Below are 14,998 nucleotides of genomic sequence, written 5' to 3' on the forward strand. Positions count from 1 at the left end.
AATAAATTCTGAATTATATCAGCAAATTCTAAAGGAAAATGTCAGGACATCTGTGCATGAACTACAATCTAAGGAGAAAGTGGGTCATGCCCAATCGCACAAGTCATTCTATCAAAAAATGGTTAAACAAGAACAAGGGTAATGTTTTGGAATGGCCGAGTCAAAGTCCGGACCTTAATCCAATAAATATGTTGTGAAAGGACCTGAAGCAGCAGTTCTTCGGAGGAAACCCAGCAACATCACAGGGTTTAAGTGTTTCTGTACTGAAGAATGGGCTAAAATTCCTTCAAATCGTTGTGCAGGACTGATCAGCAGTTACAAAAAAACATTACCTGCAGTTATTGCTTCAAAAGGTTTCACATCAGATACTGAAAGCAAAGATTCACATACTTTTGCACCTTGCAAATATTTAACACTGGATCATTTTTCTCAATAACTAAATGACAAAGTATATATTTTTGCCTTGTTTATTTGATTGGATTCTCTTTGTCATATTTAAGGACTTGAAATCAGATTTAAGAAAATCTGATGATGTTTTGTGTTAGATTTATGCAGAAATATAGAAAATTCGAAAGGGTTCACAAACTTTCAGAGGTTGCATTAACCAAAAATTCTCCATCAATTTTTTATCAGTGATGGAAAAATCTAAAGGCCGTCTGTCATTTTGACAGATTACACTGAGGGTGATGTATTGTAAATTGTAGCTGTAATTCCCACCCCTGTCCAGTTGTGCAGCCAATTCCAACTGTTGCTTGTTTTGGGGAGTTTCTGCCTTTAGTCATAAATGTTTTACCAGCTAAGAAGATTTTAGAGCTAAAGCACTTTTAGAGTTTATCCCACTATCTGATGTGTGCATAATTATTGTCCCACAGGTCTTTCTGACTGATCAGCTGTGTCCTGTTGCATTATTTGTTCAGATACTAAAAGCAGGGAATGTGCTGTATCAGTTATATCCATTGCTTCTGCATTCTAAGTCTTGCATTCAATGACGACACACAAACCAGGATGAAGACGATGGAGCTGACTCTGAGAGAAAAGCAAGCAATTTGGATGATAAAAGAAAAGAGGAAGTCAATTAGAGCAATAGAATAAACAAAGGGCATGGAGAAACCAAGAGTTTGGAGACCACCAGAGACATCAGCAGCCAACAATGACCTGATCAGCTGAGAAAAACAACAGGAGTTGATGAAAGGCAAATCATAAAAGCTGTGAAAATGAACCCTAAAATACATGTCTGTAAAACCACCAACAACTTCCAGAGCGCTGGGTTGATGCTCTGACAAACTACTGTCTGCTATAGAGTTTTGAAACAGAGTTTTATAGACAGAAGAGACAAAGACCAACCTTTATCTAAGTGATGGGAAAAAAGTGTGGAGAAAAAAGGGAACTGCAAATGATCCTAAGCATACAACCTCACATGTAAAGCATGGTGAAGGTGGTATCATGGCATGGGCATGCATGGCTGTCTCTGGAACAGGCTCTTTCAGTTTTTATGATGACTTAATGTATGATGGCAGCAGCAGAGTGAATTTGGAAAGGTACAAAACCATCTTGGCTACCAGTATTCAAGAAAGTATTCAGACTCATCAGAAAGCGCTTCACATTGCATCAGGACAATGATCCAATACACCCTGCCAGTTCAGTCAAGGAGTTTATCAGGGAAAAAAAATGCCTTAGTCTTAGAATACCCAAATCAATCTCCAGATTTAAATCTGATAGAACATGAATTTCACCAGCTGAAGAGGAGACTAAAGGCAGACTCGCTGCTCTGATTGCACGCAAGGAATCTGCAACAAAATAATAGCTTTTAGTCTTTTACATCTGCCTTAAGTTGTAAACTGTCCCAATACTTTTGCTCACATTAATGAGTGGGATGAACTCTAAAAGTGCTGTCCTTTTTATTTGGTAAAACATGTATGTGTTGAAACAGCTAATAATTAAATGTGACATTCTCTAGTTTTGTCTCATATTCATCTTTTAATCATATTTGCAAATGTCTTGACTCCACAGCAAACAAAGCAATTTTGTCTTTACTGTTCCAATTCTTATGGAGGGTACTGTATATATATATATAGGGTATGACGGGGCTAAAGGCACCCTGGGGTAAAAGGTGACTTTGATATTATTTTCCAATAAACCACTAGACGGCAGAAAAATGTGGCGTAGCACGTTCCAAGACATCCGGTTTTCAACATACACAAGCGATATTGGTTGATCCTTGACGCGATCGCGGGCAGCAGAGCAGAGTCGATTCTGTGCTTACTTGATCTAATATTTTATGTTTTTAAAAATGTTGTAGATTTAATTAGCAAATGAGAATCGCTAAAATGATTAAATATATCTTGGGACAAATGTCTTCTTAATGATTTTCAGTTTTGTTTAAGATAATTAAAACAGCAGTTTTTTAAATAACAAAAGAATATGTAAAAGTATGGTATTTGGGGTATAAAGTACCCCTGTTGTTGGGACTAAAAGGCACAATATTAATGTGATAATTAACAGAAGGCTGACTTTTCCATTTGTTGACATGACATTGTTAAATTCAGATGGTAAATATCATATATTATGTTGGGTGTCCATCTTAGAGATCACCATGTTTAGAATAAAACCATCATATTTAAAAACATGCTATTAATCATATCATATAATAAAATATAATTTGTTGTTACTACTGTACATCTATATTAAATTATTATGGGATCTCCGATGCTTTCAGAAACTTTACATTTTGAAATGATTTTGTTTCTGAATTTTAAAATATATGATTTATATTAACATATTTTAATGACAGTGTATTTATTGAACAAAAAAATAATTATTTTATTTATGAAAATAAGCATTTTTTTTATTAAAAAAAATAAACATTATTTTAGTTAAAGTATTTGTATCAATACTGTGCGCCTTTTACCCCACGCTGGTGGGCCTTTTACCACGTGTATGGGGTAGAAGGCCCTCCTTGCCACCTCATACATTTATGAGATTTAACAAAATAAACAACTTGTATGATTTATTTTCATACAAAATATGTTGCTCTATAAATGTTCAATACAAACGTATATATTTTTCTGTAACCATATTCTTCGGGCATAATAAAAAGCACTTTTTTTCTTAGGGGATGCCTTTAGCCCCGTTGTGTCCTACATACAGTTGTGCTCAAAATTATTCATACCCTTGGTAAATATGATCAAAGAAGGCTGTGAAAAGAAATCTGTATCATTAATCCTTTTGATCTTTTATTTAAAAAAAAATTACAAAAATCTATCCTTTCACTGTAGAATAAGAATTTAAAATTGGAGAGAAATCTCATTATGAATTTTTCTTTTTTCTCAAATACACATTGGCCACAGTTAATCATACCCTTTTATTCAATACTTTTTGCAAGCTCCTTTTGCCGAGATAACAGCTCTGAGTCTTCACCTATAATGCCTGATAAGTTTAGAGAACATCTGACAGAGATCAGAGATCATTCGTTTATGCAGAATCTCTCCAGACCCTTCAGATGTTGGTGCTTCTTCTCTTCAGTCATTTTCTATAGGATTCAGATCAGGGTACTGGGTTGGTCATGGCAAAAGCTTGGTTTCGTTCTCAGTGACCCATTTTTGTTATGATTTTGAAGTTGGTTTGTGGATCATTGTCCTGTTAGGGGATCCGATCATAGCCCATTATAAGATTTCTAGCAGGGACAGTCAGTTTTACATTTTTTATCTGTTGGTATTTGTTAGAATAGAATCCATGATGGCATCTATCTGAACAAGATATCCATGATCTCTGGCAGAAAAATAGGCCCACAACATTAGAGATACAGTAGTAATTTCATTGCACACATGGGGTACTTTTAATCCCTGTGTGCACCAAACACATCTTGAACATTTGCTGCTAAAAAGCTTGTTTTTAGTTTCATCTGACCATAGATTTCAGTCCCGTTTGAAGTTCCAGTCGTGTCTAGCAAATAAATATTTTTGAATGAAACATCAAATGGATAAACAACGCAGACTTATTTTCACAGCTTTCTTTGATCATATTTACCAAGGGTATGAATAATTTTAGTTAAAGTTTTACTGTTTTGATTTAGTCATTAAAATGCTTTGTGTCAATTTATGGAAAGATTTATTCAATCAATTCTGAAATAAGTCTATAATAAAAAGATCCCGAGTAACATCTAAAGGCTCTTATCCACCTTACTCTTCAATGCAGAAGTAAGCCTATGGGTGAGACTTCTAGTTTATTATCCACTATAGGAAAATAACTAGAACAATAACAACACGCAGTAAACGGTAAAAGTGTTTGCACTACAAACCAGTGTGCTCATAATTAGGACAATACATTTAAATAACATGGTAAGACAAACCAATCTGCATTATCAAGCAGCAAAACAAGCTGTTTAGTACAGCTAAAAATTGCTGGACGTGGATGAGCCCAGAAGCCAGACCCATAAAATAAGGTGGATAAACAGCTTTTAGTAATAAATGTGCCATGTGAAATCACACTCATTCAGAGCGCTATTGTAGACACTCTGTTAAGTATATTATATAAGTTAAAAGGTGATATACAAATATTTGAATCAAAATATAATTCCTGTTGTTATTGTAACCATTCATTTTCAATCTTAATAATTTTGTTTTTATTCGAAAGTTTGTGTACCGTTTTGCTTATTTATTTATTTATTTGTTTGTTTGTTTGTTTGTTTGTTTGAGGAATTGAATACCTTTATTCAGCAGGGATGCATTAAATTGATTTAAAGTGACAGTAAATACATCTATAATGTTACAAAATTTTATTGTATGTATATAGGTAAATGTGTATTTTAAAGAAATGCTTTTCTATTCATCAAAAAATAATAATAAAGTATATATCATGGTTTCGCAACTGTTTTCAACATTGATCATAATCAAAAATGTATATGAGCAGCAAATCAGCACATTATAATGATTTCTGAAGGATCATGTGATGCTGAAAACCAAAAACAATTCAGTTTTGATCACAAGAATAAAATCGCATTTTGCAATACATTCACATAGAAAACTGTTCTTTTAAATTGTAATAATATTTCACAATATTACTGTTATTACTGTATCTTTGATCAAATAAATGCAGCCTTTAGAAGCATAAAGGCTTTTTTTGAAAATAAATAAACGTGATGCGATCTGGGAAAACCCGTTGGATGTCGTGCTAGGACGTTTTCAGGAAATTTGAAAAATAGGTTTTTATTAAATTATTATTCTATAACATATCTTGCCTATCGTCTCTGAAAATATCTTCACTTGTTCATTTGTCTAGTGCAGAAATGACTGTCTTTTTCTCTTATGTTAAAGGAGCACTCCACTTGTTTGAAAATAGGCTCATTTTCCAACTCCCCGAGAGTTAAACACTTGAGTTTGTACCATTTTTGAATCCTTTCAGCTGATCTCCGGGTCTGGCGGTAGCAGAGAGAGAGTATAGTTCCTAGCCATAGTGACTAGGGCTGTCAAACGATTAATCGCGATTAATCGCATACAAAATAAAAGTTTGAGTTTGCCTAATATATGTGTGTATACTGTGTGTAATTATGATGTATATGTAAATACACACAAATTAATGTATATATTTAAGAGAAATATGTTGTTTATGTACAAAATATTTTTATTTATATATAATATAAATTCTATAAAAATTATAATAAATACATATACTTGAATGTGCCTGTATTTATACATAATAATTACAGACAGTACACACACATATATTAGGCAAACTCAAACTTTTATTTTGTATGCGATTAATCGTTTGACAGCCTTAACAGTGACTTAGAAAACTTTTAATTTTCCGGCAGTCTTAGTACACGATTTAACTACAGAAGAGTCAAGTTTTAAATAGGAAAAATATTGTCATTATATATGGTCATTTTTCAGTTTTATTTATTTTTTAATATTGTGAGATGGCAGAGTGCAACAACACAGTCTGAAGTACTGTAGCTGCTCACCTAAATGATCTTACTCGTCTCAGTCTGCTCAATCTTGGTGATTCAGTCCCCTAAACAATGTTATAATGGACTATTTCACATCCAGAGATGAAGGATGGGACAATGAAGTTACTAAAGAGGAGGAGTCTGATGACATTCTGTTTTACGAACAGTGCGTGAACAGTTGCGCTGCACTTGCTTTACTAAATGTAAACTACAAGGTACCTGTGTTATCTAAACATACAAGGGGTGATCAAAAGTTCAGAGACTAAAGAACGGAAAACAGGCGTTAGTCTGTTTGTGTAATGATGCAGTTATATATAGCGCTCCTGACTTGACAGACAGCTCTCGTTAAACCCATGAAGAAGTCCACTTCCAGAACAACAATTTACAGATAATGTACTCACCCCCTTGTCATCCAAGATGTTCATGTCTTTCTTTCTTCAATCGTAAAGAAATTGTGTTTTTTGAGGAAAACATTTCAGGAATCTTCTCCATACAATGGACTGATGTGGTGCCCCGAGTTTGAACTTCCAAAATGTAGTTTAAATGCGGCTTCAAACGATCCCAAATAGAGCCCTGCACGGGCCTCAAATATAGGCCCTAGCCCGGCCCTTGTCCGACAACTTACCAGAATTCGCTTTTTTCCCTCTTCTCACAAAATAGCTTATACTACTACTAAAACTACAAATATGGTGCCCCGATTTTGAACTTACAAAACGCAGTTTAAATGCGGCTTCGAACAATCCCAAATGCGGTTGTAAACGATCCCAGTCAAGGAAGAAGGGTCTTATCTAGCAAAACGAACGGTTATTTTCATTAAAAAATACAATTTAATTACTTTTTCATCTCAAACACTCCTCTTGTCTTTCTCTCCCTGAACTCTGTGTATTCTGACTCAAGACAGTACGGGTATGTCGAAAAACTCCAATCGCATTTTCTCCCTCAACTCCCTTAATCATTTCAAAATCATCCTACATCACTGCAGAAGTACCGACCCAGTCTTTGCAAAGTGAAGATGCAAAGAAGATCAAACACCCTTAACAAAAAGGTAAAACAGCGATATAAGACGATTTTTGATTTGAGGGAGAACATGAGATGGGAGTTTTTCGACATACACTAACTGTCATGAACCGGAACAAAAACAGAGGTTGGGAAGAGCAAGACAAGGTGAGTGTTTGAGATTAAAAAAGTAAATAAATTGTATTATTTTTATGAAAATGACCGATTGTTTTGCTAGATAAGACCATTCTTCCTCGGCTGGGATCGTTTACAACCGCATTCTGGATTGGAGCCCAAGCCCGACAGGCCTAGGCTTTTTTACGCCCCTAGGGCCAGGCTCCGGGCCTGTTTTAGGCGTCTCCTTATTTTTATATTTTAGACATCCACCAATTATGGTGATTTATCATGTCTGTGAGGTATGCATTCGCTGAGTTTCGGTTCATTTTTGTGAAGCGCTCCTGTTGAGACGTCAGAAAGCGCATCATGTTTGTGTTCTTCATTTTATAAAAGCACCGTTTGCAGCGTTTTGTTGATATTGTGTGCACACAAATAAAAGTAGACCCTTTACAGTTCCAAATGATGTATTACTCTTACCTTCATAAGTAAAAATGACAGAATATTATTTCCACTGAAAAAAATGCAAGTGATCGCACTGGCGCCTCCATGTCTTGCAAAGCGGCTTCAGCTTCCACTCTCCACACAAACAATTCAATATGCACCTAATAGCGCACATTTATCTAGGTTTAACATTTAAACTAACATTGTTTTTAGCTTGAACTGTTAATTTTAGGCAAGTCGTGATGATTTGAGAAGGCAAAATTGATCAAACAGACTATGATAAGTCTTCCGCTGGCCGGTCGTTACTTTAAAAAACAAAAACTTATATTTAACGAACAAAAATTAAAAAAATGCTTCAAACGTTTTTCTAAATCAACTTATGCTAATAAATAAAATGAAACAAAATATAATCACTTTGCCATTACATATAAAACTGAACTATTTTAATAGCTGAAACAGTAGTATAAGCTATTTGTGAGAAGAGGGAAAAAAGACGAATTCTGGTAAGTTGTCGGACAAGGGCCGGGCTAGGGCCTATATTTGAGGCCCGTGCAGGGCTCTATTTGGGATCGTTTGAAGCCGCATTTAAACTACATTTTGGAAGTTCAAACTCGGGGCACCACATCAGTCCATTGTATGGAGAAGATTCCTGAAATGTTTTCCTCAAAAAACACAATTTCTTTACGATTGAAGAAAGAAAGACATGAACATCTTGGATGACAAGGGGGTGAGTACATTATCTGTATATTGTTGTTCTGGAAATGGACTTCTCCTTTAAACCCGTTTTTCTCAAATTTCCATTCCTGAAAATCATAGCTATCAGCCAACTTAAGATAGCTGTAACTTTTTTTTTTTTACTTTCAATACAAAATAAAAACTGTTTTGGAAAGGGCTTGAACCGAGCTTGCATATGGTATCAAAACTTAAAAAAATGTAAAATTTCACCATGTGTTGGGTTTTCCTAGATCACATCACAAATAAATAAATAAAAAAAATCTTACCAACCCCCAGAAAATATATTTTTTTGCACTTTTGAACAGTAGTGTATATTTCAATACAATATGGATTTTTTGGTTCAGCAACCCTCTTCACATTGCATATGGTAAAGAGAAAACAATTTTCAAAATCTCCATGACTCCATTTTCCATTACCTCAAGAAAACTGATATAATATATTGGTTTAAGAAATGTGTGACCTTATCTTTATTCTGTTGTAACTATTTTAAGAAAGTAATAAAAACAGCTGTGCTCCACTGTCTGCTGCAATGGCTTTTAATGCTGAAACTCTTGAACCCAGACAGTGTGTGTCTGAGTCTGAGGTAAGAAAGTCTACTGATGCAATGACGCAAGCCACCGAAGTTAACAGACAGAGGCACAGGTCAGGTCCCACATCTGCTGAATGCAGGCTCTCACTCACCCGATCCCAATTAAAGCAGAGCCCCAGACTGTCCAGCTGCTTCCGCATGGACTCGATATTACTGTAAGACACAGAGAGAGGCGAACGGGATGATTAGAGCTTGTGCTTTGGATCGTTATGTGCGTGTAGTCCTAAGTGTTTGGATAAGCATCAAGTGTCCCTCGGCTCCGCACCTTTTGGTCCAGTCCTCTGGGTCCAGGCCTCGTTCGATGGCTGCGTTCTCAGCTGGCAGACCAAACGCATCCCAGCCCATCGGGTTCAACACCTGCAAGTCAAATAACATCGAGCTGTTAGTAAACCACGCAAATCTAACTTAAAGGAAGAGTTCACCCAAAATGAAAACTTGCTGAAAATGTATTTGTCCCAGTTTTCATAGCTGATAAGGCCTAAATAACCTTCAAACTTCAGTTTTTTCAGCTTTCAGCCAAGTTTGATGAACCTCCCTGTTCCAGCATGGATTACAGCCGGAAGAATTACAACATACGTGACATACTGTAACTCAGAGAGATGTGACTAATAAAACACATGCAGTCGTCATGAAGTGTTTAATGGAGAATGCAAATAGAGAGCATGAACTCTCTGAAAGCATGCTCTGTATTTCAGACTAATGCGGAGTCGTGTCATTGTGCCCTCATCAGCAGATGATCACGGATATAATAACAGCTCTATCTGACTCAGTCCTTTGTCGGCTTTCTTTCTCTCTCGCTCTTTCTTTTTCATTTATTGACTGTCTGTTTATGCAAAGGGAGAAAGAAGAAGCAGCAAATTAGAGATAAATACACATGTTAGGAAAGATTAAATGTATAGTTCAGTCAAAAATACATATAACAGGTGCAGAGCACTATATTCAGTGTCTTCTGAAGTCACATGAAACCAGTTTTTTTGAGTATACAAGAATAACAACAGCAGCAATAATAATACAAATAATTATAACAATTAATTAAATCAATCAATAAATAAATATTACTGCTGTACTGTGAAATAAACCACCAAGAATAAAAATATATAATAATAATAATAATAATAATAAAATATTATATAGTTATCATTGGAATTATAGCAATCAAATCAAGAAGAAAAATATTAAAATTGTAGTGTAAAACAAAAAAAATATTATTAAAAATATTGTTTTATTTTATTATAATTAAAGTTATAATAATTAAAGAAATCAACAAATGAATATATTACTATTTTAGTGTAAAATAAAAACAATATTATTTTATTATCATTTAAGTTATGATAATTAAATAAATCAACAAAGGAATATATTACTATTTTACTGTAAACTAAAAACATCAATAATATTATTAAACATGTTTGTTTTATTATCTTTTCCATTATAACAAACAAATCAATAAAGAAATGTATTACTATTGTTCTTAAAAAAACAATAATAATAATAATAATAACAACAACAACAACAACAACAACAACAACAACAACAACAACAACAACAACAACAACAACAACAATTATTATTATTATTTTGCTATTTATTATTTATAATAGTTAGAGATTTTAACAATTAAAAAAGCCAAAGAAATGTATTACTGTTATAGTGTAAAATAAAAAAAAACATTATATTAATAATCATTATCATTAAAAATATGTCAATTTAAAAATAAAATAAAATTAAATGAAAATAAATAACATTTTTAATACAATTTTAAATTAAAATTACAATAAGTAAAGAAATCAACAAAGAAATGTATTACTATTGTACTGTAAAATAAAAAAAGACGTAATTAAGACTTCAGAAAAGTTTGACACTTTTGTATTGTTCTTTAGTTTCTGAAGCTTGACAGACATGGTCACGATGAACCTGTAATGTGGAAAAAGCTGTGTGAAAATTCTTGTAAAATTCTCTGTTTGTGTTTCAGATGTCACACGAGTGAGGAAACAATGACAGAGCTGTGGATGTGCTGTTTCTTTAAGTGAGCAGCAGAGACGTGTGAAGAGCGAGCGCTACAGAAGAAGATGCTGTATCCGTGGTAACCAGCTGCATCTCATTCGTTAAGTGCTGAGCATTAATAAACCAGAACAACCAGTTCAGTGTCACACGACTCCACAAACTGTTTTCCAACATTCACTAGAAATAAACTGCTCACATTTTAACACCAGAGGACTGTCTACCTTTCTGAGGAAGATTTTTAATAAAAATAAGGAGTCACACTGCCACACTAACGTCACACTTAAGATGTTGCAGGTACTGTTCAGTCGTTGTTGTAAGTTGCTGTTGTTAGTGCTCTTCTTCACAAGTATCACTGTTACTAATGCTCACACTTACAGTTAGTGATTCCCAAGACAATGCTAATAATGACAAGAAAACAACATTTCATTAATCTGTTAATTAACGAACTGATGAAAGCACATCAGAAGTGAAAAAAGCATTATAGTCTCATCTGAATCAGAAATCACAAAGTTTACAAGCCAAAACAGTTCTAAACAAGTTTGTGGGTGGATTGTGATGTTAGAGACAACAGATGGACTTTAACACTGGAGGAAATGTTATTATGGATTATGGCCAGCAGCAATAGTTTAAAGTTCATACATCTTAAAGGGGTGCTATTATGCTTTTTCACTTTTTGAATTTTAGTCAGTGTGTGGTGTGTATCTTTGGGCATAAAAAAGATCTACAAAATTACAAATCTCAAAGTCCACTCCAAAAGGAGATATTTCGTTTTAAAAAAATCCCTTTTCAAGAACTACACTGAGAAAAATTACTCATAAACTGTATAAACATATATAACATAAACTGCTCCAAAATCAAGTCCTGCTGTGGACTTGATAAAACACAGTAGACCAACTCCAGCAGACTTCACGGCACCCCAAATCATTACTGACTTCAGAAACTTCACACTGGACTTTAAGCAGCTTGGATTCTGTGTCTCTCCAGTCTTTCTCCAGACTCTGAGATCATGATTTCAACGTGAAATGCAAAATTTAGTTTTATCTGAAAAGAGGACTTTGGGCCACTGAGCAACAGTCCAGTTCTTTTTCTTCTTAGCCCAGGAAAGATGCTTTTGACGTTGTTTCTGTTTCAGAAGTGGCTTTGGTAGCCCTTTTCCTGAAGACGTCTGAGCGTGGTGACTCTTGATGCACTGACTCCAGCTTCATTCTACTCCTTGTGAAGCTCTCCCAAGTGTTTGAATTGTCTTTCAAGCTTGCGGTCATCCCTGTTGCTTGTGCACCTTTTCCTACCCAATTTCTTCCTTCCAGTCAACTTTGCATTTAATATGCTTTGAAACAGCACTCTGTAAACAGCCACCCCATTCAGTAATGACCTTCTGTGACTTAAAAAAGTGTAAAAAAAGTGAAGTGGACATTGCTAAGATATTTTGTGAGATGGCCAGGAGGTAAAAGCTCTTCTATTGTCAGTGTAGATGGTGTATTTGGTTTTAGCAGTAAAAGCAACAGAATAAAGATTGCACAGCAGATTGCACAATAGTTGTATAACATTTCCTCCATCTGCAGCACGACTGACCCACCCATGAAACAAACAGATGAAATTCATTCTGAACCAAAGCCAGCCATGTTTCAACAGGTTTACTTTCTTGAGAATCCATGGTTGAGCTTCTTTTCTGAGTCTGTGTGTGTGTGTGTGTGTGTGTGTGTGTGTGTGTGTGGAGGTGGGTGTCTGTCTGAGCATGTGCATGAGTGAACACTGTAAATACTTTTTTTTTTTTGACAGAAACATGGAGAAAACAACACATTGACAGAACTGTCAAACACAAGTGTCAATCACAGCTGAAAATGCATCCTTGTCTATACAGTTTTTTGTTCTAACACTCCTGCTCCAGACAGCTGAGCGCTTTGATGACTGCAAAACATCTGCCAAAAAACCAAATGTTTTAGCACAGCATTACCACATAATGCCAAAAAAAAAAAAGCCAGCTAAAGCTACGCTCACACTTTTAACACAATAAATTTCTTCAGACATTGAAACTCACATTTTGGAGGTTTGGCATTAATGCAATGTTAAAATAGATATACATGCTCTACTTGCCAGTTGGAAATTATTAATTACTTTTTACAATTAATATAACTGTTATCTGAACACTGCTACCTCTTAACATGTTGTCCCTGTTTTATTAAAAATAAAACATAAATAATAAAATAAATAATAAAATAAAAAACGATGTACATTAACGTGCATTACTGTGATTTTGCCATGGTACAAAGGGAGGCACAAACTCCTGCTTTATTGAAACACTTTAGTTTATTGAAACATTTTACAGTTTCAACGTATTATATATTAAACTGCACCTCAATACTATAAAAAAGTATGGATTTAAATAGCCATAAAACTCAAAACAGTCTAACCAACCTAAAACATTAAAATAAAACAAAATAAAATAAAATGTTTTAGTATTAATAAAATAAATAGTTATTATATTTAGGTACAGTTTACCAAATGATGATGATTATTATTATTATTATTATTCAATTAAAAAGTAAATTTACTTTTTAACAAATTATTATTAATCAATTAAAAGTTAAATTAGTTCAGTTAGAAGATTGCCTGTGTAGATGCCCAAACCTATACACTAAAAGTGGATTATGAGTGTACCTATAACACCAGAAATATTACATAAATAATCCCAACATTCCTGATTAAAGTACAACAACATGCAATTTAGATAAAGCAACGTGAGGCAACTCACTTATGGGACTGTTTCCAATCCAACTCAAGATTCTCAAATGTCGGAAATTATGCAAACTTCATTTTCCTGAAACATGTCCAACTATTAGGCAGGAAGCCATTTGTGCAACGCACTAGAACAAAATGTCATATGATGGAGAGGCTGAAAGAAATAAATTTATAATGTCAAATTTGTCATCTTCTTCAACATCTGACCACAGTTCTACTGAGACATCAGCACTGAAGTCACTAAAGATTGCGATGAGGCAGCAAGGCTTCTTCTTTTACTTGTTCTCAATACATGTAAGAACAAACATGGGGTAAATCATAGCTGAAGTCAATGATAATATAGCGAGATGATAACATTGTCGGCCTTTTTTGGCGAAGCCTTCGAAACTGAACACTGTCGATTCCAATTCAATCAACAGCAGCACTTCGTCAAGCTCCATTAAATCATCACACACTTAGTGCTGTGCTTACAACACACACCAGATGCTGCCTGTGCCTTTGAGCAGAGAGACGTTCGTCACGCAGAGGACAGAGATGGATGAGGGGAGGATTTAAAGGACATGAGGGAGAGAGAGACTCAGAGACAGTAAGACAGAAAGGCTGGGAAACATAACGAGTGAGTGAAAGAATAAACAGCAAACAATAACAAAGTGTAAACATCTACTGAAGAAAAGACAGACTCAGGGGTGTGTGACATATTTCATCTACGATAATGCCTGAAACATAATAAAGGCCACAAACGACCAGCAAGAGAAGAGCAGATTTTTGGAAACCGAAATTGAACAACATTGTAACTATCATTTTCAAAAACGCATGAGATGACGTTATCAAGGATGTCAGCTGTTTGGCAAAAACCACACAATAAGACACCTTTAGTGCACAATTTCACTGCATGATGCAGCCTATTTTAACGTCCCCAAAATCAAAATATACAAGGCCAATTTCATGTTTATATCACATGAGTTATACTGTTATTCCTAAATATCAGCACGCATGCAAAAATCATCATTTTGAGTTACAAAATATTGTCAGTGTTGTCTGTTTTTGTTTTTTTTTCCCTGTCATAAAAATCCCAAATGAAACCACAGCACAACTGCTTTACATCTGCTAGCAACCATAGCGGTGTTTCCTTACTAAACAAATCAGTTTAATGAATGATTCAATGACTGAATGAATCAGCCGTTTGAACAAATCATTTGAACTGACTCACACATTAGGGCTTGCCACCAGTTTAATTTTCACACATAAAAGTATCAATTATTATTTTTTAAAATCATTTCTTAATTTAATATTTTTTTAAAAAACATTATGCAATTGTAAATGCATTCATTCCACCTCCACGCTGCATTAAACAGTCTGTACGCTACACGCTCTGCAGTGCATGATACTAATTTCTGTTGATTAGTATTAGACCTACAGTATGTTATTACTCT

At 34.6% G+C, this 14,998-nt stretch overlaps 1 protein-coding gene across 1 annotated transcript in view; it reads right to left on the bottom strand.

The window, feature by feature from the left end:
• Positions 1–14,998, bottom strand: part of lars2 (leucyl-tRNA synthetase 2, mitochondrial) — a 97,311-nt gene that overhangs the window by 61,509 nt on the left and 20,804 nt on the right. The window contains exons 4-5 of the mRNA XM_051132052.1: positions 9,088–9,179; positions 8,915–8,975 (exon numbers count right to left, since the gene is read on the bottom strand). Coding sequence (XP_050988009.1) covers positions 8,915–8,975; positions 9,088–9,179 — 153 coding nt within the window. The remainder of the gene's footprint in view (positions 1–8,914; positions 8,976–9,087; positions 9,180–14,998) is intronic.

The sequence above is a fragment of the Labeo rohita genome, chromosome 16 (genome assembly GCF_022985175.1).
Source record: "Labeo rohita strain BAU-BD-2019 chromosome 16, IGBB_LRoh.1.0, whole genome shotgun sequence".
NCBI classification, from domain to species: Eukaryota; Metazoa; Chordata; class Actinopteri; order Cypriniformes; family Cyprinidae; genus Labeo; species Labeo rohita.